Here is a 26,849-nt window from a genome sequence, read left to right as displayed (position 1 = left end):
TTGGGGAAATAAGTCAAAAAACGTAAATTTTACTTAACTGAATTGCAGTTTTTTGTGTTTTTTTGACTGGGAATCACTACTGGGTTCACATCCTGAACTTCAGCATCCATTTGATCAACTTTGGTTTTTAATTGTTGCTGTGAACGCAGATTTGCTTTCTAATGAGTAAAAAATAACACAAAACTGCATCTCTTCCTCACGACCATCTCAGCTCGATGATGTAAAGTGTTTCTTAACCCTCGGGTGTCAAGTAAAAGAGTTTTATCTCATGAATACTTTAGGCAGAAAGGTTGCTTTTTTTGTGTAAATCAGTCAGATTTGTTCGCGGCAGCTCGAGTCTGAGACTTCAAATCAGCTCCATGAGTTATTTATGGACACAGATTTGATTCTGGATTCATTTTTGCAAGCTCACATTAACTTACAAGACACGTTCACACGCGATGTGCCGCTCAGTTTGAGCAGTTTGTGCAAACACTGCGGCTGAAACTCTGTTGTCCCAGAGCACAGAGCAGACAGACACAATGTGTCTTCCCCTCCTTCTCCTTCTGTCTAATTTATTATTCCGTCAGCAGATTCTCAGCCAGAAGAAACTGCTCTGACACTGTACCGCAGTAAATTAACTCCAGAGATTTAGATTTCAGTTGCAGACAACAAGCGCCGACAAACATAAATAACAAGGCGGGACGTTTATGAAGTGTCTGCTTCTGCTCGGATGTAATTCGGTCGTCATCTGCCGTGTTGTTTGTGAAGTCGTATTCGTGGCACTGCTGGAAACAACGGATGCTGAGAGAACGCCGCGTACCTCGTGAAGAGCCAGCGAGTGGCCGTATCGTGGTGCGACGGTGTTGACGGAGGGGTCGAGGGTCAGCCACCTCCTGCTGCTCAGGTTGTACCTGCAGAAACGAGAGGGAACGGGAAGGTAAGAGCAGAGGTTTCCTTCATGACCTGACTGATGAGTTTCTGTTTCTCCACGTTTAAGGATAAATGCACGTTGATTTAGGACGTGGGCGACAAAGTAAACCGTGTTACAGCCAGGGTGAGGACGGGGGAATAGAGTACAAAAATGCAAAAATGCTGAAATTTGCTCTGAACTATCCCAAAAACAGCCCATATGAATATGAAAAAAACACAGCAGTACCAATGGAAATTGATAAAGGGCAGTGCGACTATTGATTAAAGTGAGACGACCAAAAGAAAAAGAGGAAGAAAGTTAGAAAACAGGAGTTTTTACGTCAAGTTAGTATGGAAGCTTATTTCTGCTAGGACAAAAAAAAGGAGGTAAAACAGCCTTGATAATAAAAATATAATAAAAAATAAGTAAGTCATAATTTTGAGATAACAAATCTAAATTGTGAGATAAAAATTCATAATTATGAGATAAAAAGTCAAAACTATGATAAAATCCATAAGTTAGCCTGTTGTCATGGATGTTTTCTTCAGCGTCAGTGACTTTCCTGTTTGCACTGTCCTCTAGTGGACATTCAACTGCACAATTATTCCAATATAAAGAAATGCAGGCAAGTACGTGTCCGGCGATCATTTGCCGTACAATTTAAAGCAACAACTGTAAAATATCACAGCGTTAAGGAGTTTAAGGCAATTCTCTCCTTTAAATATGTTTAGACAACAACAAGTAAGTGGGATAAAGTGTTTTAAAGTCTCACATAGTGAACCTTGAGCAGACCTTTGGGCTGCCAGGAAACCATAAACCAAAACCATGAGTCAAAAAGAACAAGGGTGATCTTCCTGGGTGGAGTGCAGGGTGAGGAACATCAGTCTATCCTGTAATTTCATGGTTTTGATTACATCCTTCACTCTGGGCCAAACACAGAGCCGACTCCCGCTTCTTATTAACCCTCAACGGTCAGGAGCGCTGCGTTAGCCGTTCACTGAGGCAGCCAGTGATGACCTCAGCACAAAGGACTTACGCTTTGACCATCTGATAGTCGGAGGTGTTGAAGACGTAGCCGCCGACGACCCACATGATGTCCTGGTCCACCGCGGCCTTGTGTGATGCTCTGGCCAGCCCGGGCTCGGCGTACTCCTCCCTGCCCCAGAAGGAGGAATTAGCGGGTGCTGGAACGGAGCAGTCTGGACCTGAGGAAGGACGGAAACAACAAAGTTAAGAAGAACCTGCAGGAGCATAAATCAGGACGTTTCCACGGGAAGTTGCGCTGTTTAATTGGACTACTGTCACACGAGCTCTGATCAGCCTATAAATATTCACTGACTTTCAAATATCTTATTCTTTAAGCTGCATAAGAGCATAAATTCAGTCTCAATAGTGTAAAACTGCTCCGGAATAGGTTTCTCCATGTTTTTCTCCGCTGCCGTCTTGGCTTCTTTTATCATTTCCCGGTCAAACAAAATAGTAACTCGGCTCCAAAACCACGTAATCTATGTGGGTTAGTCCAACTTTGGGATGTGTTAACATGAATTTTAAGGATTTTTTTAAAAGAATAAAATAACACCAGTGCTATTTAAATGTAATGAATGACTCTCAAGCTAGGTTTAAATTGTGCGCTGTAGAAATCGGACGAAATCTAAAGCATGTAGTGCGTTCGGGAGTCAGAAACGTGGCTATTCTCCAACAATTGCAAGGGAAATTACTATAATCTCAACATTTAAAAGAGGAGTCTGGCGTATTTAGCAAGTGGCGAGCGTATCAGACGGAGGAAGAACGGAAGGTTGAAGGAACACGCCTTCAACTCGGAAAATCCGCTTCCGACTACAACTAGAACGCGACCAGTAAACCACAACACGAGATGCTGATAAAGTAAAGAAGGGAAGCGGTAACTCTTTCTTCTTTTTGGTGTAATCGCTGCACGGTTGCTCGTTTTTTACTCGATTATAGCAGCCACAAAATAATAAAAGAGATGAGAAACAGAGCGTCAAGGCAGCGGTAAACAGTAAGGAAATAAAAGAGAGTTAAATGGATCACACAGAGAACCGTTTCACCATTCAGGGGATCGTTGAAGCAGATTTCCTTGAGGTAAAATCAGAAACAAAACTTTCATGCTTGTGAAAAGTCCCCGCACTAATTAGAGGATTAAACTTTCACAGGCATCATTAGTTTACATTAATGTCCTGCTGTCGAGCAGCGTGAATTAAAAAGAAAGAAAAAAAAAAAAAACTGCAGCCATCTGCTCTCCACGAAGCAACTGTGAACAAAACCTGATTTATCATTTTCTAAATTATAAAAGCGAGGCGTGAGAGAAAGAGCAGAGCGTTTAAAGATGAGGAGGAAGCTTAAAGTTAAATAATTATTCAGTTGATGGCATTTCCCGTCACTGGACAAAAACAATAACAGCAGCATAAACCGGAAATCACTACTGAATGAAGGGGAAAGAGATTCCCAGGCTTTTTTTGTTTTGTTTTTTTTGCCAAACCGCCGCCTCGCCAGGAATAGAAAGAATAAACCCTTTCCCCCTGTTGATCGTATGAATTACAGCGGCTCTGATAGACTTGTTGATTTAAGGTCTGTCCATCGCAGATGAAAACCTGCGCGGGATAAAGAAAACAAACGAGTGCGATCACTCGCTCCATAACAGGATGTCCACCAGTGGATCTTAATCAAAAAAAACAATGCAGAGGTGACCATGTGACAGGAAAGGAAAGGAAGTCATGTGATTCACCGCAACAATCAAGGCTGCATTAACTGTTTTTGTTTGGTCGGCGGCAGAGAGTGAGAGAGTGAGAGAGTTCTCCCGGTGGCTAATATCCTTCCATTGGACTCCAGTTTTGCTAAACAAACAAAAATGACCTCTGCACCTTGGGCGGCATTTTCATAAACAACAACAAAGCGGTGACCTTGGCGGTTTCTTGTAAACAGATGAATAGTGAACGTTTGAAACGCAAGACCGCCTTAAATGAAGGCGCAGGAGTCGGGCGTAGATTACGACTTCATTTGGATCACGGTCGGCACAGAGAGAGCACTTCCTCTGCTAAAACACCATGACAGGGTAATAAAGACGAAGAGGAATTAGGCTGTTCGCCTGTTCCTCGACTCCCTCGGCCTGTATTAGATTGTGAGCGCACAGCGCTTACAGCGATATTACTGCACTTAAATGAAGCCGTCGCCTCTGCTTGAAAACTAATAGAGTGCTCAGGGCCTGATAATCAGACGTCTGATGGTGTCTGATTAAAAGACTACAAAACAACAACAACAATAATAATAGTAATAATAATAAAAACAGGTCATCAACAGCTAAAAAAGACAAGATATTCATGACTTAGCTAAAACAATTAGATCCAGTAAATGGTTTGTAAATTTTGCTTCTTAAATGTGAATATTTTCTGTAACAAAGAAATCCTTCCAAGAACGGATCAGATAATCTTCACTACCCTCAAGCTGGGTCTTTATTTAATACCACGTATGATTTAAAAGAAAATGACGCGTCGACTCCTGCCACAGGCGGTCAAAAGCCTCCTCAGGAACCGGGTCACGAGGCATGAACCCTAAACACTTTCTCCCTTCTCTCAATTATATGCTCTTATATCCAAACACATGAGGCATCTTGGCCAAATCAAATAAGACTCGGGGGAAGGTGGAGGCACATGATCTGCTGTGGTGACCCCTGAGGGGAGAAACTGAAAAAGAAGAAGAAGAAGCAGTTTCTAGTGTTAACGACAGAACCACAGTTGCTCCACAACAAATCGGCAGAAAACAGGGAGGAAGGCAGAGCTGTGTTTCCACAAATATCCCGTATTGGTCATTTTCTGGCTGCTGAACGTATGATTAGCCAGCACTGGGAGCAGAGCCACGCTTCATTCAGAGCAGAGAATGTACGAGTGGAAATCTCTTCTTTTTTTTTTGTCACTGAGGATGATTTGGCGCCAACGACACATGCTGGCGGTGTGCGAGGGCCCACCTTGCCATCCGGCCATGCAAACGCAGGTCTTGTTCTGGCAGTGACCCCGGTCGGGGGAGCCACAGTCGGCCAGACAGTACGGGACGTCGCAGGCCTCTCCCTTCCAGTTGTCGTCACACTCGCAGTACACCGGAGCGCCGGCGGTCCCGGCGCGGCACTCGCCGTGGCCCGAGCAGTTGTTGGAGCACGCGTTCATCCTGAAGGTGGAGGAAAGAGACGGACACAGTCAGAGAGAGGCAGAGAAATCATGTGGCGGTCACAAAAGGTGATGAGATAACAACTTTAATGGAACCTACATTATCCTGACTACTCGGTTTTTCTGATTTTTCAGCTTCTTAGATGTAAATATTTCCTCCGTTTTATTTCGGTACCTAATTCAGAGTTGACACTACACTAAAGTTCTTAAAGTAAGAAGTTTCAAACTGGAACACGCCGTCAAGTCAGATTTCCAACTCAAAAAGTCGGCACAACCTCAAGCTCCCCAACAAAGGATTGGCCAAAGTAAAATGATTGCGTCAATAGTTCAAAAACACAGCTACCTTCACTGCTAATTGCACTTGGTTTCCTAGAATCGCCATTACAGATCTACAGATCATGAAATTTGGCATCGATTGACACCGAGCCTTCTGCTCAACCCAACGGGGTAAAAAAATTGGGGCAATTACCCAAATGCCGCCACTGATTCTTCTATTTGTATAGATGATCTCACACAATCCTCACGCCTTTGATATCCAGTTTCATTTATCCTCATCAAACTACCGTTTTTGTTCACGGCTGGTTCTTTTCTGGTCCATTTCCAGCCATACTCCCAACCATTTAGAACCTTTTTTGGCTTTACTAGCACCATGTTGCTGCTGTGCTTCAGCCTGGCCTCCACCAGTTTCGTCGCCACAACATAAGGGAAGACGCTGGGTGACACGTGGTCTTAATCTCGTCTTAATCAGCATAGCGTGAAACTGCTTGGACATTTATTATTTAGTTTTAAAATCATAGCAGGTGCGTTTCGACTGGCTGATTTGTTTGCTTTCACCTGCACGTTCCTTCATCTTGTTTCTTCATTTCTCTTGGAAAAGTAGTCTCGCAGTGCAATGACCTCACCGTCACAGAGTCGCTGGCGTCAGACATTCCTCGAGAGGCGAGTTTGAATAAAAACTATCTGGAAATCCTTTCAGCGACTGAGTTTTTTGGTGAGGAGTGCCACAGCTGTTTGCAGCCTCAGAGCTGAAATATGCAGCATTCACCCTTCAGACAGCTGAACGGATTATTATTGGCAGCGTCCTCCCAGATCAGTCGGACGCCTCGAGCACCTGCTGCAACGCTCGTCACTCTCCTCAGAGGGCCGCCTGCGCCGGGAACAGCGCAGTCGACGCTGCAGCTGAGGTAACTGGCAAACATCGAGTCACTGAGGGCGCTGACGAGCAGATGGAAAACACACCCTGACTGCAGTAAAACGGCCACCGCTGCTGCTCTCAATCTCTTTTATGGAGCCATTTCTCTTTGACATTCAATGCTCGACGAGACAAGACCCCACTGACGTGTCTTCTGAGGTTTATCTCATTCAGAGGTAAACACAAAACACACGTCTGGAATTGGCCGGCGTTTGAGTGGGAGTCTCTAAAGGAAGAGTTAGAGTCTCATCCAGTGTTTCCAAATCCTGGTCCTCAGAGAACCCTTTTAGATGTGGTCCTGCTCCAACACACTTTTGAATAAGGTCAGCTCGTCGTCAAAAGCCTGATATCGAACGATTCATTTGTTGTAGCAGAGGAACATCCAATACATTGCAGGGCAGGGGTCCCCTGGGCACCAGGATTGGGAAACACTGGTCTAGTCCAAGTAAAGATGAGTCTGAAGCCGCCCGAACCCTGGAAAATGGTTGGAGATTTGGGTGCAAGACCTTCTTAGGGATTTGAAGCTCACATATGATCCACGTGGTACGAGATCGTCCAATTCAAAAAAAGCCAGAGAAAGTTCAAAGGATCCAGGTGGACGGTGTTGCCTGGGTCACGTGTGAAGAGGTTAAGAATTACCTGGACCTTCTCACTTGGACACTGTCTGGAGATTTGACCAGGGAGCTGGCAGGAGCATGTCCACAGAGAACCATGTAGATATTTGCGTCCTCACATTAAAACCCCATCTGGACGAGGTTCAGAGAACGTCCAGACCTCAGTGCATTCTTCTTCTTTTTGTTTATTTGACTTTCATTGAAGTAGGAAGTTATCTTTTTCAAGGGAGATCTGGCCAAGCTCCCCCAAAACAAGGCACACAAAAGACCAACCATGTCATGAAGGTCCAATGTAGTTTATATTCAATATTTAGGATGTTGCAACAATTTGGCATAATGAGGCAAATGAAACACTCAATGAGTGGTTAAGAGTTAACAAATAAAATAATCGCGTTTCATTGAGAGACCAGGTTTGACCAGAGTCACAGTCCCGATCCTGAACACGGAGCTAATCAATCCCCCGGACAGGGGTTTTCAGCTGATCTGTGTTGCGATCAATCAACTCTGAGCATATTCACTCAGAGTGCGTGTCTGGTGGAAGGACACAAAAACTCATTATCAGTGGAGCGCAGATACTGGGATTCACCATGGCAACAGGCAAACACAGAGCAAGGCTTCCATTTTGATGCCACTGGAGCTGGAATCATGACATTTATAGCAAATCAGAGAGAGTGGAGTTGGAGGGAAAGAGTAAGTTCACAGTTCACTGAGCTGGACCACATCATAATTATTATTATACTGTGCATAGCAGACTAATTTCAATAATGGATGATTAAGTGATGAGATCCTGCGCTGTTTTGGATTGATTCTTTTAAAAAACATTTATTCAGCCTGATGCGGACAAAGTGCTGCAGGCGGCAGAGAATGAAAATATGGGTCAAGATGAAAAAAAAAAAGAAGTGTTTTTTGTTGAACTGAATGGGTTATTGGAAAGCCCTTCATTTAGAGTGAAACAGTTTTTACTGATGAATAAAGGGAGGGAAAATGAGGCAAAAACAAGCCTTAAAAAAAAGAGTTTTTGAAGAACTTCTTTGTCTTCGTCCTGCAGACAAACATGTTTGGACGGGAGACGGATGACACGCAGGGTCCTCATTCTTCCTTTCATGTTCCTGATGGTTTGATGTGTCGGCTCCTCCACCTTTTTTGTTTTTCTAAAACACACCAAAGGTCGGGGGGGGCCCAAGGGCACTTTGCTTTCATCGGGCTCTCCATTTCTCGGCCAAACTTCAATCCCATCGCTATGGCGACGTGTGCCAAAATAGCAAAAGGAAAACGCAGTGCTTTCCTTTTTGCAGATGTTGGGGGGGGGCTATTAATACTTTGAATGCCAGTTTTAAAGACAGCTTTGAGAGAATTAAAGGCAGTTCTGGATGATTCTATCTCATGATTTATTTATCCGCGCATCCACGCTCTGATAAAAGCATTGATGTGATAGACCAATCCATGAGCTTACTGCAACTCCTTCATATCATATAGCAGCATAGATGCCTCAGATCACCTTAATCCTGACGGATAAACACACTGAAGCAACTTGTTTCTAAGGTGAACTCAAGAATTTTCAGACTCTGTGAGGTATATTGATATTTCTGACCTGGGCGAATGAAAAGCTACACAATCATATTGAACTTAAATTACCTGAATATTCATTTACACGTCCACCCACCCACCCACCCTTCCAGCCACGGGAGCTGGAGATCATCTGGAATATGGTATGTAATCTTAGGTCTAAGAAGCAAAAATATAGGTGAAATAAAACTTAAATGTCATTATGAAACAGGAATAGTGGTTTAAGATCATAATTCACTCACTCATGTCAGCCTTACTTAAAGGCAGAATTAGTGATTGTGAATTTGACCTCTGCATCTGGCGCAGAAGCAGCGAGGGGAGCTACGGGGGATTCTTTGCCCAGTCCTTACCCATTCCGAGGGATTTGAACCAACGAAACCACCCTCCCTGTTCCTCTTGGCCATGGGCCGACGTGCATGGAGTGACAGTCTGACAAAAACACGCCGCAGTCCAAATGGACGGCAGCAGTGCGACGGGTGAATCATGCAGAAGGTTAAAGTTGTGTTTGGGCGTCACTGTGTTCCAAGGGTGCGAAGAGGACGAGTCATCTCAACAGCCGGCGAGACAGAAATGATCTGCACTGCACCGTGTGGTCTCAGGAGTCAGGATCGGCATTGTGTCATTCAGCCGGCGACACACCGCAAGGAAACTGTCTTCAAATGTACTTCTGCGGAGCTAAAAACACGCTTCTTGACTTTGTATTGTTCTTGTTTTTAAAACCAAAAAGGGTCGTGGTGTCAAAGCCGCGGGGATGCGACGGCGTCTCACTCACCTGTAGGAGATGTTGAAGCCAGTCAGGTTGTAGGCGGCGTCACTGAAGAAGTGCAGCAGCGCGTATCCAGACTGAGACACCACCTCAGGAACCGTCTCGTTCCCATAGCGCTCAGGAACAATCAGACCGCTGCAATAACAACAGCGGCGAACATTAGAGGTCATTATGTGGAGCTACATTAGAGCTTTGTGCTTTGTTCGTCTGGCAAATCAACGGTTCAATTATGTTTGTATATTGAAAAGAGTCACAGAGTTTCTCCTGTCTGTCTGATAAAAACACTGATATCAGCCTGTGTCTGGATGGATGGTCCACATCAGACCTTCTTAAGGACCGACCGGCAAATACATTTGCTGAATCTTATCCAGCGTTTTATTTAAATGTTGCGATGAACACATATATAAGTTGAGAGTTGTGATGAATTTATCAGACAAAAGATTCCTTAACAATACCACAGGTCTGAGACGTAAACGTACCTGAACGCGGCGAGGAGAGGAGCGTAGATGGAGTCGCCATCGTACACGTAGAGATGATCCCAGCTGCACTCGGTGGCAAAGTGGTTAAATCTTAATCTGAGAATGGTGTTGGGCCTAGAAAACACACACACACAAACAAATGACATTATTAACATTCATGTACATGCATCTATTTTGAAGCCTAAAGCTACCGTAGGTTTTGTCATCCTGTGGCTAACCTTGGGCTTAGGGCGCGCTCCGTTTTAAGTCAGAGTAGATCGAGCTTCAGTTGAGAAGTCGGTGGGAAAAAACATGGACGCAATACCAGTTCATAACAACTCTCTAATAAATGTTGTATTTTGTAGAAACAAATGGCGAAGCAGCATGTTGACGGATAACAAAAGATGTTTGTTTTTTTACGCTAGCTTTTGATGCTAGCCGCCGAAAGCTCACCATCAAGCGCTTAACGTGTCTATTTCAGCTCCTGCTGCAACTAGTAATACAATTAACGATGAATTGAATATTAATCCACTATTTTGATAATTAATAAATGACTTATTATAAAAAATAATAACTGGTTTCAGCCCTATTCATTTTCCTTATCAGTTAATCTGTGGATTATTATAGAATTTCAGAAGACTATTTTAATGTTTTTCTAGAAAGTTTTCAGGAAGTGTTAAAAAAAATTGTTGCCCACAAACCAAACTTTTTCAATTTGAACGATGTATTTGTTACATTGGAGCAAAGAATGCAGAAAATATTCACATTTAAGAAGCTGAAATATCAGAAAAGTCACAGACTGATTTATCAATTATCAAAAAAGTCGCTGCTAGTTTAGCAAATCAATTACTGATCGATTAATCCGGGTCAGTTCTTCAGTTTTAAGTATTATTAGTTGATGTTCACGTCTTTTCTGACCTCAACCGTAAACAGGTTGTTAAAAGTGATAAAGGTCATGTGAACTTAACTACATGAGCTAAAACTAGATTGATGATTAACCAACCGCTATGGCAGAAACATTCACGACCATACTATATAACTTGCTGTTAAAGATTAAATGAAAGAATTTAAAGTGACTTTATATAAATACACTTGTTTTGGCTGCATTTTAACAACAAAATGAATCTGTGAAATGTGACACGTTTTTGTTTTTTTTTTATTTATTCCACATATAGGTGACATTTGCTTCTCCACTGTGCGAAATGGGAAAAAAAACCTGCCTGAGATGGAGAGTTTTTACAGTTATGGGCGTCAGATATTGAGGCATAAAAAGCCGGGCTTGGCTAATCAGTTTCTGATTTAAAGACGTTCATAAGATTTCTTAAATGTCACGGCTCTAAATTTGGTTAACGTCGCAAAATGCAATCACAGGGAAACGAGGGGACAAAGGTCCATTTAGCACATCCACGACGGCGGCAGGACAAGATGTACAGGAAATGTTATGAATAGTCTCACTTCTCTCCTCATATTTTCATTTAGTGGAGTGAAGTGGTGACTCAGCTGGCTCCCTCCCCTCTTCTCTCAGACACATAAACTGAAAGGATGGCAACAGCGGCCCCGAGGCACGGTTACAAAAGTCGACTTGTGACCGGTTAATAATTAATCAAGCGTCAGGACAAAGAAACATTGTCATTTATAAAAAAAAAAAACAACAACAACATCACATTCCCTTTGAGCAAGGCAGTCAAATGTCACCACATGGAACAGATCAGTGTGCGTCTGCGGCTCAGTTCACCTCAGGCCACTGCGGAGGGTTTCAATACATTAAACTGCAGAGGAGGATTAAGGGGAAAGTTAAGGGTTGTTGAAGTCGGGGTATTTACAGGTGCACTCTGCACACTCCCTGTGCTGAGAAGTAAGGATGTACGGTGGCCGACGGAAAAAAACACACTGCAACGCCCCAAAACACATGCAGGAGGAGAAACACGCATCAAAAACCCAAATGAAAACACACACAGAAGCGAAAACACACACAAACCCCAAAACACGCAAGACAGAAAGCACACACAAATCCCAAAACACCGGCAAGTCCCAAAACATTTGCGAAACAAACAGTCTTTTAATAAAGTAAAAATCAAGTAGTCCCCGAGCATCATAGCAGCTAGTCGTAGCGCTGCACGAAAACACACCTGAGCACTTCCGTTTTTGAGTATGCTTCCGTTGTCGTTTCTGTCGGCCGAGAGGGGCAAACTCAAATGTTTGGGGACTTGCCGGCGTTTTGGGACTTGCTGGTGTTTTGTGGTTTGTGTGCGTTTTCTGTCCACCGTGTTTTGGGGTTTGTGTGTGTTTTCGCATCTGCGTGTGTTTTCGTTTGTGTTTTTGAATCCACAGCGTTTGTGAATATGCAGCTGGTTTATCCTCCTGCATGCGTTTTGGGTCCAGACAACACGGCTGTGGACGGTTCACCTTTTAAGTCGACACTGTTTTAAGAACACTTCATCTTGCCGTTTGACAGCTTTTTTCAGCAAGACAAATGCAGTCTGAGTCACTATGTAAATCTCGTCCTCCCGGGAACCAGACTCCACTGCAAAAACAGCGATTTTTATCTCTCAAAAAGACAGACGTTGTTAGTCCATTCCTGCTGTCACTGCTCACTTCCACCGTGTTATTCTGTGACAACGGCGTAAGAAAGACGCTGTTTGGAGTTAACTCAAGACAACAGGAGAGCAACAGCTCCTGTGTCCTGGGGGCTAAAAGAAAATCAGTGTTTCTGCTTTGGCAAAGGAGAGGAAAACAGTCTACAAAGAGATGTTTAAAGTTGGAAAAAAGCTGCCCTATAGCAAGGTTAAGTGGTGAACATCATCTTTAAACTGCAAGCCGATTTTATTGGGTGAGTCTTTATTATCAGGTTTTCCCCAGTAACAGCCATGTTTTTGCAGCCTACACTTCAAAAATCCCAAACTATCCCTTTAAAGTGCGACGTATGGGGTTCATGAAGCAACCTTTAATAAAGGTATTCTGGTCATTTTGAAGCACGTGCCACTGCATTAACTTCCCGCTAAGAACCAGCTGAGGTTTAAAGGCCCCTGTGAAAATGAAACCACCGGACGATTGAGTGACTCTGTGATTAGAGAGACTGTCCAGCAAGAGGATAGGTCAGGAGTTCAAATCCCTTGCGAGTGTGGCCTCGCGAGCTGCGACAAAGTCGTGAATGAGCGCTGGCTCGCGGCCGAGAATGTAAATGTAATCAAAAGGGCTTTATGGTTTGGAGGAGCCGGCACGCAGGAAAATTAGGAAGTGTCGCCCGTGAATCCATACTGTGTGGTGCGGTTATGCTGACATTAACAATACGGATGGAGTATTGAGTTTCTTCACAGCTACTTTGCCATTAATCTCCATCCATCACCGTGTGGATATTGTATATTTTCCTGATGGTGCTCATTGAAGGGCTGCAGTGAGGAGACCAGATCATGTAATCATGACAAGCCTGAAAAATGTATGATATTGACTTACAGGCTCTGCTTTCTCAATCCATCTCACAACTGACTGGTTTTAGGAATCCTTTCTTTCTTTTTTCTTTTTCCTCCCTTATAAATTTGGTCCTGAAACACGTATTTTTAAAATCAAAGTCAGAACTAGTTTCCATGCAGAGTTAAATCCAGCTATGACTATGCTATTGTTCTAGTACATAAGCTCTAGTGTACCAGCCTCCACTACACTAGGTGGCGATATCCCCGCTCTCAGCTTGCTAATATTAGCTTCTCGCTTATCTGCCTGAATCTTGTTGCCGTCGTCTTATTCTTCTGTGAACCAGCTTGTTCTATGATTTCTGGGCATTAGCCGCAGGTGCTTAACAATCTGAACCCCTCTGTCACCTACTGTAACCCACAAAATGTCCTTATGGACGTTTTTTGTGCTAACCCTAACCATAAAAGGGTCCAGGAAATGTGCTTTTGTCCATTTCTTCCAGAATAACTTTCAGTATCTGGCAGTCATTTACAATTTGCTGCATGTTAAAGTCGTGTATTAACAATTTAAAAAGACGTGAACACCAGATATTTGGTGTTACTTTGTTAATTTTTACTAACTGACACGTTAAATAAACTTCTTAGTATGCTTTTCGACAGACAAACACAGTAATTAGGACAGCGTGAACTCCCTAATCCGTTAAAATTAGCGCCAAAATGACGTGACGTAACAGAGCGGCGACGCCCACGCCGCGCGTCCGATGTGAACCAGGCATAAAGCTACAGCTTACAGCTACTAAAATAGCCAATGACAAAAGTTTTCACCAGAGTTAGGATTTTTCAACTTGGGCGAGTATTGACCTTGTATGTAGGTTGTGACTGCAGCATAAATATAACTGATTAAGTGCTGAGGAGACACATTTATAAAACTCACTCCAATAACTTGTCCCCCTGGTGTTGCATAAGCACTGTACTTACTGTCCTTCAATCAGCCACGTGCACTTGGTCTTGTACTTGTAGTTTCCTGGTCCGTCAGACAGAAGACCAGAGGGTCCCGTCAACCTGAGGGGACGCAGGGAGAGAGGAATTCAAGGTTAAAACAACAAATACTTTATTTATTTATTTTTTTAAATCATTAACAGGATGTGCAAGAGTTCCATTTAACAAAGCAGCATGAAAACGACAACAACACAAAGACAAATGTGCAGCTGTCCCAACGCGAGCTTAAATTCAGACAAGATTCTGCAGACATTCTCCTGTCAGATCCTGAGTATCATCTGTGATTAATGTCCCAGTGAGCAGGGGCTGGACTCAGGACCCCCTGCCTTTTCCTGCTGTTGACTCATCTCAGGCCTGGTCCACACGTAACTGGGGACAAAAACTAACCATTACCAGAAGTCCATCAGACTGATATTCCACCTTGAACTTTTGTCTTGTAAATTCCTGTGTCTGCATTTTCAACCTTTGCCCTGTCCTCTCTGTTGCTGGGCGGTTTATTTATTTTTTGTAACTTGTAACTATAGAGGATGTCGGGACACGCATTACCGAAAATGACCGAAAATGACCGAAAAGAGTAAAAGATTTGTGAGTTTTTTTGAGAATTGTGAGAATAAAGCAATATTTTATTTTATCAATGTGAATTCCCTTTATAGGTCCAGTGGGCAAGAATTAGTGACATCTAATGGTAAGACTGCAGATTGCAACAAACATGACTCCTTCAGCAGGAACTACGGTGGCCTTCAGATGCCAGAAAGGATGCAGCAATTCTTCATTTGCTCGGCTAACTGTTCTGCTTCAAAACCCGAAACAAACGCTCTTAGTAATTTGTCTGTCTGGGCCTCTACGAAAGCTTTTTTGATCATACACTTATGAAAACACACTTAGAGTGTGTTTCTGCCAATAAAACCCTCCTAAAACGTTACACACTTGACCTTTGAAGTGTGTTTGACACTTAAACTTTGCTCCCAGAGCGGTTTAATCACAGGTTTATGCGACTTGTTTTCTTGTGTGGCGCGTTTCCACGCTCGCCTCGCCTCGCCTCGCCTCAGTTGCAAATCTCAATATTTAAGAGGAGTATGGTGTATTTAGCAACAGCACAAACCCTGAGTCTGTGCTCATGGAGGCAGTACGGAACAGACAGTTTTTAATTAACTGATTCTAATGATTCAGTTACACTGAAAACAACTGCTTTACAAGTCACTAGCAAGTGGAAACAGGTCCTTAACCAAGTCTAATATCCTTTACGATTGATGCAGCTTCAGTACAGGGAAAAAAACTCAGTTAGTGGCAGCTGTAAACATAATTTAAAGTCAGTTTAAGTGTAAGAGTGACGTGCTGACTATTGTCTAACGCTTTAAAAACACAGACAGCACCCTTTAGGCTACAGTTACAATGTGCGAAGACGGTTCAGAAGGAACAACGTCTTTAAACGAGAGACGACAGAGAGAGAGGGAGAGAGAGCAGGTAAACACTTCACTTCAGCAGCACAGACGAAGAGAATAAATAAACCTCGCTGCAAATTATTATCCGACACCAGTAAAATACAGTTACTGCCTGATCAGTTCCACTTTGATGACACAGCAGCGGCAGAGATGTGCTGAATTACACAGGAGAGATTATATCATCGCTGATGGTCGGTGTCACACACTCACACACACAAACACACAGTCACAGCCTCTCCGGACTCATTCCGTCCAAAAGAGAAAGTGAGAATAAGAACATCTAGTGCATTATGAAGAAGAGGAACAGTTGCTCTTCACATAAACTTAAAAATGGAAACGTTCCTCGAAGACAATCAGACAGTAAACACAATAACACTGAGTGTCAAAATGGGCAAAGTCTTCGCAGGACGATGAGACTGGCTCGGGTCATCTGTCAATCATTTTGGTTTGTGGACAAAACGAGACATTCAAGAACATCGTCATTTCCAGGTTTGACAAACACTGATCAACATTTTATGATATTTTATGGACCATAGTCGCAGTTAATTGCAGCTCTTGTCGTGACGTGCCAGGACTGTGTAGTGGAATAGCGCCATTAGAGCGTCCAATTTGACCTAATCCCCTAATCTGCATGTTTTTGGACTGTGGGAGGAAACTGGAGAACCTGGAGAAAACCCCAACAAAGCACCATTTAAATAAATACTTTATCAGTATGGATGGGACGATACCACTTTTTTGTGTCCAATGCCAATGTCACAAACTCTACCAATATCAGTCCAACACGTTCTTTTTTTAGACCACTTATGAACGCACAAAGCTGTTAACAACACATTCATCAAGGACGTAACTCTCCAACTGTGTAGCAAACATTGATGCAATAAACAGCCAAAACATGATTTAGCTTCAATGCTTTTCCTGATTTTTATTTACATTTTTACAGTCTGTGCATCTGATTTTTGGATTGCATCCGATTTTACATTTCCATCTGTCTGACTCCCACCCCTAGTTTTCAGTATTATTATGAAATAATATCCAATTTTAAATAAAACAGTGACAGGCCTAGAGCACAGCTAAGGCAGGACAGCCCTGAACGTGCAGCTGTGGTGTTCAGTGGAGTCCGGAGCCTCTCGCCCTCTGAGAGTTCAGTGTTTGTCTTCTCGCCCAGCGTCCCAGCAGGCCTCAGCTGGCTATATTAGCACTGAGAGAGCTGTAATTACAGCGCTGCACTGCTTGTTAGCTAACCTCCTGGTGTGTGTGTGTGTGTGTGTGAGAGATAAACTCCTCTCTGAAGAACAGTTACAGTGTCAAACAGTGAAAGCCGGTGACGGGAGACGAGTTTGCTGATGAACCGTCTCTAAATCACCTGAGCTGATAAAAGCAAACGAGCAGCATTGCGTCATGTGTTTGGCCTGTAAAGTTGTTGTGTTTTGTGGTTAACAACACCCTGGGCCTTGGACCTTGAGCTGCCCTGACCACACAGCAGCAGCAGCAGCAGCAGCAGCAGCAGCAGCAGCAGCAGCAGCAGCCAGGTTTTTCAAATGAGTTTGTTTTAATCGGTTTTATATGGAAGAGGATTAGGGCCACACAGGAAAAAACATTTGAGTTCTAACTTTATTCTCAGAATTTTGACTTTAAACTCAGAATTTCTGACTTTAAACTCAGAATTTTGACTTTAAACTCAGAATTTCTGACTTTAAACTCTGAATTTCTGACTTTAAACTCTGAATTCTGACTTCAAATGAATTCTGACTTTAAACCTGAATTTCTGACTATATAAACTCTGAATTTCTGACTTTAAACTCTGAATTCTGACTATAAACTCTGAATTCTGACTATAAACTCTGAATTTCTGACTTTAAACTCTGAATTCTGACTTTAAACTCTGAATTTCTGACTTTAAACTCTGAATTCTGACTTTAAACTCTAAATTTCTGAGTTTAAAGTCAGAATTCTGACTTTAAACTCAGTAAACTCAAATATTTTTTTCATGTGTGGCCCTAATCCTATAATCCGTAATTTTAAGAGCAGGTTTGCTAGTTGTTATTAGTTTTAATTGGAGATGCATCGAACATTCTTTTTGGTTTTCGAAATGAACAGAATGTTGTGATGATGCACGTAAAAACTGCAACCGCCCGTCTATTCCTGCTTAGAGTCTGTCTGAGATCAGTTTGGAACACCAATCAAACGCCTATTAAATTCTGGAAAATCTCTTTGCACAAAAGCAGATTATGAACTCCCCGCGACATTCACTCGGATCATTTGGGGAATTTAAATGAGAAGGGGGGAAAAAAATTCATTTGAAAACATTTTTTCCACTAAATTTTGATTCTGTAGAAGTTAATATGTCTCATCTTAATGTTACAAAGTGATAAACGTTCTAATTCAAGTAAGGTAAAAGCAAGGCGCTTCACTAAAGTCGTAAAACAAAACGCAACAAGCAGTTGATTACAAGTACATGATCACATATTAAAATGATCAAAACATTAAAAAAGAAAACAGCAACAAATAACCATGACCAGGTTGTGTTTCTTTAATATAAATAATGCAAGTTATCTTATTTTTCAGGACCTTCAATGTGATTATTTTCTGGTTTACAACCTTACAGATTATGGCCCCAACAACTCATTGATTAATCTAGAAAATAATCAAAATGGACGATAAACAACAACAAAAAATAGTCGTTCATTGCAGCCGTACCTAAGATTCTAAACCAAAAAGAACATGGGGGGGGAACTCCAGGAGATACTGAGGGGACTTTTACTGATCAGATTAGATCTGGTTTCTTCTCGTTAAAGTCTTGTGTCTCAATTTTAACATCTGGTAATTTCATTTTTTCCAATAATCGGTGGATGTCAACAACTTGTTGGCCTACAATCAGCACAGAGCATCGCCCCGGACTAAATGTTCTGAGCTTCACTGTGGACACAGTTCACCTCAGGTCATAACTGTTGCTCTTTTTTTGTTTGTTTTGGGTTTTTTTTAACATGTAAAAGTCAAATCACACCCGGGCTAAATGTATTTACAACCACCAAAAAACACTAAAATAGCAAAGCATTGTCCGTCAATGTCACTTTAAAGCACACTTAAGACTCAATTTTTGGAGTCGACGTCAATTTAATCTGTGGAGAGTCTAAAAACAGCTGGTTTTATAATTACATAAAGCACAAGAGAGTCACATGTATATAAGAATTGAATAACTCCAATTAAACAGTATGAATTTAATCACCGGGACTAAACTGTATAGAAGCATTGGCTCAATAACGCTGTTCTTTTGGTCCGGTAATCATAGCTTTTCGAGTATCTACCAGGTATGTAGTTAACAAACAGACATTCCTTGAATTTAGACATAAATTAGTGGAAGATTCTTTGCATAGGTGGTCAATAAAGTAAATCAGTAAACATGAGGCGTAAGGTGGATGGCATTTGTAGCTCATGAGAGAGTTAATTAAAAAACACCAAAATGACCCTTTGACTCGTGGGCAGCATAAAAAACTGAATTGCACAGCACTGAATTCCTGACAATTTTCCTTCTACACTCGTGTTTTAACCAAAAGTCGCCGGAAATGTGTCAAGATAAAAAAGAGCAAGATGTGGTGAACTTGTGATTACTGTTTTTTTGTTTTTTTTTTATAGATAAGAATCTGAGCCGAGCAGCAGCTCCTCCTCGCCCTGCGAGATACAGTCTCTTTGCAGCACTACAGACGTTTAAAGTGGTCTAAAGAGAGACGAGAGCAAACACAACGTCTTCATTCAGGGGCCGACAAATGTGGACAAAAGTGAAGCTTGTAAAACTCTCTTGCACCAAATCTGCAATTTTTTGAGCTCACATGGACACAGGAGTTGCTGGTCTACTTTGGGCTCATTTGGTGAATTTGTGTCTCTGAGGTTAATCCAAAATAAGGATTCCGAACACAACATAATACGTCTGAACGTATAAATGGGTGCAGCGGTGGCTCAACAACTCCTGTGTGCCATCATGTGCCGTGATGCAAAAAAAACGTTGATTTTCTCTATGGAATTTGGTGCAGGAGAAGAGCGAGGTTTACAAAGCAACACAAAATTCAAGATACCGTAGACTTTAAGTGGTATAGATTTTAATAGGCCAGTCATGTGTTAAGCGTCCATGTCTTCATGTCTCAGGCCGTTTCTCAAGTGCACAACCACACGTGTTTCCGTGAATTTTAAATAGCTCGCGACTTCCCCTCATAGCCGAGTTACGTGAGCGAGAATATTTCTACAGTATGTCTCTCTCTCTGCATCCCTTTGTGTGTAAATTAAATATATAAAACAAGGAGTGAGCCTTCAGGAAGCAACAGTTGGAGACAAATACACCACAAAATGAATAAACTGCAAAGAAAAACACTAACATTTAATTTATGAATAATTTGATTTGAAAAATAATATAATTATATGATATTATAATATTAATTTAAGCATTGTGGCTAAATATCTTAATTTTATTTTCCCTTTTTTGTGCAATATTTGCACACACACACACACACACACACAAACAAAAACATGATGTGCCTGCCAACATTTTCATGCTATTCCACAACAGTTGGTGAAGGTTGACGTGCCAAGAAAAAGAAGCCGCGTTGCCATCGCCGAGAAGAAAAAAGCAGGGGAGGAAGAAGAGGAAGAAGAAGCCGAAAGACGACTGTGAGCTGGTAAACATGACTGTAAACAACGATCGCACCCAAGCACTCATGGAACGACAACAGAGGCTTTCACGCGCCTGTTAAAATGCATTAGAACCGTTTACAACGACAACGAGGGATTTGTGCACGGTCCAGTTTCTAAAATGTGAGAATTGGCCGTTTTACTCCCCAAATATTAATGAAATACTACGGCTTGAATCTATATTATATCTATATCGTGACATGAGACATTGAGATATTGTAAGGTATCTGGGACGATTGTAAAGGCTGCTGCATTAACAAAAAACATTTGTCAAACGCACTAAATATTATATATCGATTAAGAAAACAGTCACTTGTGTTATAGCAGAATCTGACCATGTTTATAGCCAATTTCGTTGTCTCTCTGAAATGAACCGTATTTTAGGATTGTACAATACAGATCAAAAAAACAGTAGATGTTTTATTTTAGAGTGTATTGTCACTCTCTTAATATCTAAAATATCCAGATATTATAATATTTATAAGCCATATCAAGCAGCCTGACAGAAATATTGCTTAGCTATACTGTATATCGCGATATATACTGTATATATACATATATATATACACACACATACATACATATATATATATAAACGTACATACATACATACATACATACATACATATAAATATGGACATTCATATATATATATACATTCATACATATGCACACATATATATATACATACATATATACATATATACATACATATATATATACACACATTCATACATATACACATATATACATGCATACATATATACATACACACACATATATATATATATATATATATATATATATATATATATATATATATATATATATATATATATATACATATATACATATACATACACACACACACACATATATACATAACAAATATAACAAATGATATAATTATAAAATGATTTATTTATTTATTTATGAGTCATTTGTGGACTGTGAGGTTCAAAGTGTGGGCTTTTTACAGCAGGACGATTCATCTTCTCAAAATTAATAAAAGTCAGCCCAAATATTAATTTAAAAAAAAGAGAGATAATCCCTCATTTACGGCTTTCTTTTTACCACGTCCAGGTTTGAGGATTTACATTTTGACAAAGAACCAGAGAGTTTTACATAAGCTGTGACATCACTTCAGTCCACGTCTCTCTCTCTCTCTCCCTCTTTTTTTTTATCCCCCATTCGTTTTCTGTCGTCTTTGCACAAATACAACACTCGACTCAACACCTTTCAAAGAGCAGATAAACAGTTCACGGCGAGGTCAGCGCGTCGTCCACAGCGACAGCGAGATGCAGCTCAATTTTATGAACCAGGATGAGAAAACGTTTAGATGAAAAGTGAATAAAACAGAAGCGGCGAGCTGACGTCCAAACACTGGACAGGCAAGAGAGAGAGAGAAAGAGAAAATCTGGATTACAGCGTGAATATTTTGACCTGAGCCCAATGGGACAGGCAGATTAATATCTCGGAAATGATTTTAATGACTGTAAGACATGTTAGTTTGTTTGTTAATTGAGGAGAACCAATCACAGAACCTCGAGTATTTGGTCTTTTTTGGTTTTTTAAACACTGTTATTCAGAAATAATATTCAGGCTTGGCCTATTTCATATTTACGTGCATAATAATGGTCACTTACAATGCACATGTCCATAAACAAGCAAACACATGGTAACAGTTATAATTCAAGGATAAGTTCTAATATCTGTTAAAGCCAAAATACAATTTTAGATTAATTACTGTCCGGAATCTGTACACGTCTTATTCTACACATATTTGTTTCTCACAGATCGGCACAAATATCATCATTTTAAATATGTTTTTCGAATGAAAACGAGAATAATGATGATGTAAAAATGACACCAAAAATCAAGCTGGGTTCGGACAAAAATAAATGAATAACTGTCAGGGCTGCGTCCTTAGTAATATTTAAAATTTGAGCGATTGTTGACCAGGGTTTGATTCCTGGCTTAATGGGCAGCGAATGGGAGTGGAAGTGGCACTGGGCTTGTGACAGGAGGGTTGTTGGTTCACTACTTATAGATAGTAGGATGGGTAAACTGTGCTTTTCCTTGTCATTATGACGATTATAATACAAATTGTGGGCTAAACAGGCCGTGGGATAATGTATGAATAAAGCAGCTTTTAGAATATTTTCCTAAAACTGCGCCCAAGGAAGTGCAAGTTACTTCCCACAGACAATTTTCCAGATCTTTTCATGTAAAACACAAAATTAACCCAAACCAGCCTCCAATCCTGACTGGAATGTTCCATCCCATCTACAGGGATGACCCCCTGATGTGAGTACGAACATGAGCAGGATGTCCTTGTGTGTGTGTGTGTGTGTGTGTGTGTGTGTGTGTGTGTGCCCATCTAACCCAGTCCATCTCTGGCTGCTTTTGTGTCTAGACAAGTCAAACAGTTATCAGAGTCCAAGTCTAAAAACAGACCGGGACTCATTGAAAGTGGACGCACGCTTTATCGACACAGAACCACAACCTCAAAGTGCCGAATCGCACTTGAATCAAAAGAGAAAATCTCGATTTCCTGCCATCAGCGCTACAAGAAGACACACGAGCGTGTTCCCCTCCTTCAAGTTGATTTTGGCTCTCGCGGCTGACGAGGACTCCCGTGTTGGCACGACTCGCGCCACAGAAAAAGCTGCTTTTACCAAGCGCTCGGCCGGGCCTTGTATGGCAGCATTGTGTGTATGCTAAACACAGTGTCAGACCACGGGCTCGCCCTGGAAAACTATCACAACCTTTGACCATGAGAAACGCACAACACAGCGCCACAGACAACAACAGCAGCAGCAGCAGCACGTTTGTTATTTCATGTCTGAAGCAGTGAGGGAGCTTCCACATCACTCATGATGCTGGAAACACTGTACTGACAGTATAGACTTGATAAAAAGTCACTTTTATTACGTTACTGTGACAAGTCGTACTGTATTAAAAAGAAGGATTTAAGGCGCAGAACTTACAAAATAAATCATTTAGGCAGTCGTAGATTAATGTCTGTGTGTGCCGTGGTTTAAAATCGCATATTTTTCTCTACGGACTTTGGTGAAGGAATAGATTGGTTTATGACGCAACACAAACTACCAATTTTAATGAAAAAAATAAATAAATAAATGCCGTTCAACAACGAAGAAAAGCAGTGAATGTCTTCCATATCCTCACATTAGAGATAGAACACATGCTTTCCTGCTAGACACCAAATCCCTTGGAGTTAAACAACCTTTTCCAGACTAAATATTAAACCAGAAGACGGCACATTGGACTCATTGGGAATTTAACATGTGACTGCATGTGATTATTTAAAGCAGGAGTCTATTCTCGCTCAGATAGTCGTTTCCTCTTTCCTCACTTCCTCCAACAACGGTTTTCTCTTTTTCACCATGGCGATGAACATCTAAAATAACGCCACTGCTGCCTCGACCTTGTAGCTGCTGATACCTGGTGGCCCTGATCTTGCGGGGTTGGTTTTCCACTGACAGACAGTGTGGGACAGCCCCCAATCTCTTTATACTGTGCAGCTCTAGTACTTAATGTGACCTCGACAGACTGCCGGCCACTGATTGGTCAGAGAGTGGCGTCACTGGAAGAGGCCTGAGCGCCACGTCCGACACAAGAATCAAAAGCAACAATGCTGAAATGTAGGTGTAGTTAAAAAGACTTAAAAATCCTGAAAGCATTACTGGTGAGTCTGGTGTATTTAGACGAAGTACTGAACAATTACTGTGAACAATGTCAAGTCAGATAACCTGTATAATACAATGGGAAATCACCATTTTGAAAAGCAAACCATTTAAATGACTTTTAAATTGTTTATTCATCTACCGGGCCGGATATTAATGCTGCCGGACCAGTTGTGGCCCACGGGGCAACCGGTTGATGGCCACCGATTTAATGACTAAACAGTAAAATCCAGTAACCTGACACGAGACGTCCATGCGAACAGACAGCTGGTGTCTAGTGCTCATCACCCACAGACAGGCAGACTGCTACAGCTGATACTTTGAGTGCAACTGGCTCCCGGTTCTCAACCACAACCGAGCTACTTCATGCAGCGAGCACTCAACGCTGTCATTGTGAAACACTGGCAGCTCAGTCGGCCTCCATTTCACCTGCTAATGTGTAAACAGCCCCAGCTTTCCCTCCCCACAGCGACACTGACACGGAGCTGAGGCAGCAGGACGCCGGGTGTCACATTCAACTAAAATAACACAAAATAGCATGAAAAAACAAAAGAACAACAACTCTGATTTAGCTACACAGACATGCCAACTCATCATGATGCTGAAAAACGATGAGCTCGCCAAGAAGCACACAGAACGGAAATATAAGATTACTGAAAAAAGCTCAAATTTGACCCGACCGAGGAAAACAAATGTGTTCTATTTGTTTTATGTCGCGTTGCCAGGACGAGCGGCGTGACATAATCCGCTATAAACTGATCGATAGTGTAATCATTATTGATTTTGTCTTGATTAAGTGTCATCAAAACAGTTTGGGACGGGATATTAACAGAGAAGTGACACTTTAAAGAGGACATAAGACGAGCAGCGGCAGCTGATTGTCTAAATATTATCATTAATTAAAATGTGACACTTTTTTCCATTACACAGTAGTACTTTCACTAAGCTTTGTTGAAAATAGACAGACAGTTCCACCACCAGTCACCTCTATGGCTTAAACCTGAAGGAGGAGATCTACTCTTTCCGTTATTGATCAATAATTCCACTGTAACATTTCAGCATTATGTTAATCAGGTGATCTGACAGAGAACTAGACTTCATGCACCTCCTCTAGACTCTATTTCCCGCGTTGGGGAAATCCAACCCTTAGTGGGAAACTGTGACCCATCAGTAGCCGTGGTAGTATTGGGGTGTTACACACAGATGCAAAACTCAGTATCAATCTAATGTCAGTCAAAATCACTGGATATATTATTGACAAACTATGTAAATATGTAACAGTGACAGTATTTTAACAAAGTGTTTACTATGGTGGAGTGATAAACACGTCAGCACAAATGTTTGTTTACAGCTTGGACGGACACTAGCATCAGTTATCAGACATGAAAACCAGTAGCAGCAGCAAGAGTAATAGCAGTGGTGGCTCTAATAGTAGTGGTAGTAATAGTAGTAACTGTAATGGTAGTAGTAGTAGTAGTAGCGAGAGTGTTGATGGTGGTAGAGTAAGCGTAATGGCAGTAGTAGTAACAGTAATGGAGGTAGAAGTGGTAGTACTGATAGTAGTGGTGGTGGTGGTGGTGGTAATAGTATTTGTTATGGTGGTGGCAGTAGCAGTGGTAGTAATAAGAGTCATGGTAGTAGTAGTGGTGGTAGTAGTTACAATAATGAGGTAGTACTAGTAGTAATATTAGTGGTGGTAGCAGTAAAAATAGGAATGGTATTAGAGAAGTATAAGTGGTAGCAGTGGTAGTAATAGCACTAGCAATGGTATTACTGGTGGTGGTAGCAGCAGTAACAGTAGTGCAGTAGTGATATTACTATACTAACAGTGGTAGTAGTGGCAGGACTAACAGTGACGGGCGGCTGTTAAAATGCTTCAGGTGTGCTCAGTCCATCACCAGCTGACTAATTACCTGAACTCAAATCAAAGCAAACGCTGACGACACACACATTCATTCATTCACTGCGTTCAAAGCAGCGTTATTAATCCCGCTGGTGCGTTCACGGTACCTGAATCTCCCTCCGCAGTGCTGGCATTGGTCCCCGGTCCAGCCGGGGAAGCACACACAGCTGCCAGTGGCGGCGTTGCACTGTCCGTTCACGCACGCTTTGTCGCATTCCTTCGCTTCGGTGACGCCGGGCAGCGCAGACAGCAGCCCGACAACGGAGAGCAGGAGCGCGGTAGTCAGCATCAGCACACTCCGGCCCCGGCCAGAGCCCGAGCAGGCCCCGTACATTCTCTCACAAAAGATGGCTGCGTTTAGGCAGACGCTCCGCTGTCTCGGAGGTAACGACCCAGGGAGCCGTCCGTGGCTGTGTTTGTGTTTGTCGGGTCTTAGTTACGGTTTCTCCGGGGGAAATGTTCAGTGTCTTCGCGGATGCAGGTGTTCGCGGGTTGCTTGGTTTACATCTTTCCAGTGGTTCTGTTTCCCCAGCGCCGCAACAAGCCGCATATTGACATCCAGAAGTGACGTCGTACTACCGGAAATGCGCAACAAGAGGGGGCGGGGAATCTTTTATTTTGAAACCACGAGCACCGGCTCTTCCCAAGCTAGTTTAGCTTAGCCCAGAGATAATATATAGAAGTTTGTCAATGTCAAGTTAACATTATCGTCATTATCACACTGTGTTGAAAACATTTTCACTGAATTTAATTTAAGTTTATTGAGGTTATCTATACCCATATATGCTGTATGTAAAAGCTTGTAAATATAGACATTTTACCTTTGACCATAATCTATATTTTAAGGTCAAGAGATTAATCACTGTTAGTTTAGCCCATAATTTATATAAAAAAGATTTTACGTCCAAGGACAGTCCATAGACAAATTTACCATTTTATTAATGATAAATTGGCCCATAATCTGTATATAAATTGAGTTAATATATATATATATATATATATATATATATATATTGTATAATGAACTGTATAATAAAGTTTATCAGTG

General features: G+C 41.7%; 1 protein-coding gene across 4 annotated transcripts in view; it reads right to left on the bottom strand.

The window, feature by feature from the left end:
* atrn (attractin) overlaps positions 1–26,368 on the bottom strand; it is a 129,467-nt gene extending 103,099 nt beyond the window's left edge. For all 4 annotated transcript variants that reach the window (XR_006361987.1, XM_044047519.1, XM_044047520.1 and 1 more), the window contains exons 1-7: positions 25,909–26,368; positions 14,049–14,132; positions 9,685–9,798; positions 9,212–9,340; positions 4,872–5,068; positions 1,929–2,097; positions 803–893 (exon numbers count right to left, since the gene is read on the bottom strand). Coding sequence is in view for 3 of the 4 variants with exons in the window: in XM_044047519.1 (XP_043903454.1) it covers positions 803–893; positions 1,929–2,097; positions 4,872–5,068; positions 9,212–9,340; positions 9,685–9,798; positions 14,049–14,132; positions 25,909–26,135 (1,011 nt within the window). In the remaining variant the exon portion in view is untranslated. The remainder of the gene's footprint in view (positions 1–802; positions 894–1,928; positions 2,098–4,871; positions 5,069–9,211; positions 9,341–9,684; positions 9,799–14,048; positions 14,133–25,908) is intronic.
* Positions 26,369–26,849: the final 481 nt, after the last annotated feature.

The sequence above is a fragment of the Solea senegalensis genome, linkage group LG16, assembly GCF_019176455.1.
Source record: "Solea senegalensis isolate Sse05_10M linkage group LG16, IFAPA_SoseM_1, whole genome shotgun sequence".
Classification (NCBI taxonomy): Eukaryota; Metazoa; Chordata; class Actinopteri; order Pleuronectiformes; family Soleidae; genus Solea; species Solea senegalensis.
Note: the sequence above shows the minus strand (reverse complement) of the source record. Positions and strands in the feature narration are given on the sequence as shown.